Raw genomic sequence first — 1,248 nt, 5'->3', positions numbered from 1 at the left:
AGCTCCGATTATACTCGAAATGGCGCCGCGGGGCACCGACCTGCACCGACCTGTCCTGCGGCTGTCACTCAGCGCTTTAAGAGCTCTCGGCTTAGGGGAATGACCTCTAATGCCAGTATGGCTCGAAATCCAATTCATAATGACACATTAAGATAAAAACAACCAAAAGATCTCCAACAATTGATCCCAAATTGATTAATAAAAAGGTAAATATATTACCTATAAGAATAATGCCAAAGGTAACCTCGTCAGGTGGAAGGACTAATAAGATACACACTTTTTTTTCTTTTCTTTTCTACCATCAGACGCTTGCACTTACTGTTCAAACATTGGAAATTGGGATCGATCGGGGACCAGCCTGTGGCATTGTAAGTAATTGTCGTGTAGGTAGAGCCGTCGGAGGACATGGTCTTTTCGGGGCATGTGTAGTTGACGGAAGAACCGACGAAGAAGAATTCAGCGTCCGACTGCATGGCCATGATGCCTGACGGAGGTGGCGGAGGAGGGGAGGTGGCGGCTGCGAGGGAGGGAAAGGGAGAACGGGGGTCGGATTAGGAGACGAATAGGTGAAGACGTGGGTGAGAAAATATGGACAGACGACCGCCTCCGCATTTCACAAAACACGACCGGAACTTCCATCACAACAAATACTCTCAGACCGCAACCAGAAGGAATAGAAACAATACTAATAACAAAACACCTGTTCACTGTTTCACAATAGCTAAACAGAAAAACATATTCTGTGTTAATCAAGACCGGGGATCAGACCAAACAACAAATTCAAAACAGAGCACATAAATGAAGAACTTGAAAGGATAATTAAATAGAGAAATATTGAAGTCCTATGTTAGTACATCTTGGCTTTACTAAGTAATGTCAAATAGTTTTATTAGCATTTCATATTTTCCTCTTTGCATATGTGACGTAAGTCAACATATGTGTAAGAGATATTCTAAAGATTATAATATGTTTCCTACAGCTGCAAATAAACAGCTGTAGAGCACATTTGAGTAAACGTGAAAAGCACAGAGTACCAGGTATCCTTCTCTGGCGCAGTCTACATACATCGAGGAATCATAAGTCTATCTTTAAATGTTTATATATATATATATATATATATATATATTATATATATATATATATATATATATATATATATATATATATATTATATACAGTATATACACACACACACATATATATATATATATATATATATATATATATATTATATATATAATATATATA

General features: G+C 37.7%; 1 protein-coding gene across 1 annotated transcript in view; it reads left to right on the top strand.

The window, feature by feature from the left end:
• The window catches only part of LOC147471180 (uncharacterized), a 10,743-nt gene that overhangs the window by 9,321 nt on the left and 174 nt on the right, over nucleotides 1-1,248 (top strand). The window contains exons 5-6 of the mRNA XM_086540363.1: nucleotides 306-368; nucleotides 980-1,037. Coding sequence (XP_086396489.1) covers nucleotides 306-368; nucleotides 980-1,037 — 121 coding nt within the window. The remainder of the gene's footprint in view (nucleotides 1-305; nucleotides 369-979; nucleotides 1,038-1,248) is intronic.

This window comes from Penaeus japonicus, unplaced genomic scaffold (genome assembly GCF_977035675.1).
Source record: "Penaeus japonicus unplaced genomic scaffold, GWHDUDI00000001_assembly GWHDUDI00000010, whole genome shotgun sequence".
NCBI lineage: Eukaryota > Metazoa > Arthropoda > Malacostraca > Decapoda > Penaeidae > Penaeus > Penaeus japonicus.
Note: the sequence above shows the minus strand (reverse complement) of the source record. Positions and strands in the feature narration are given on the sequence as shown.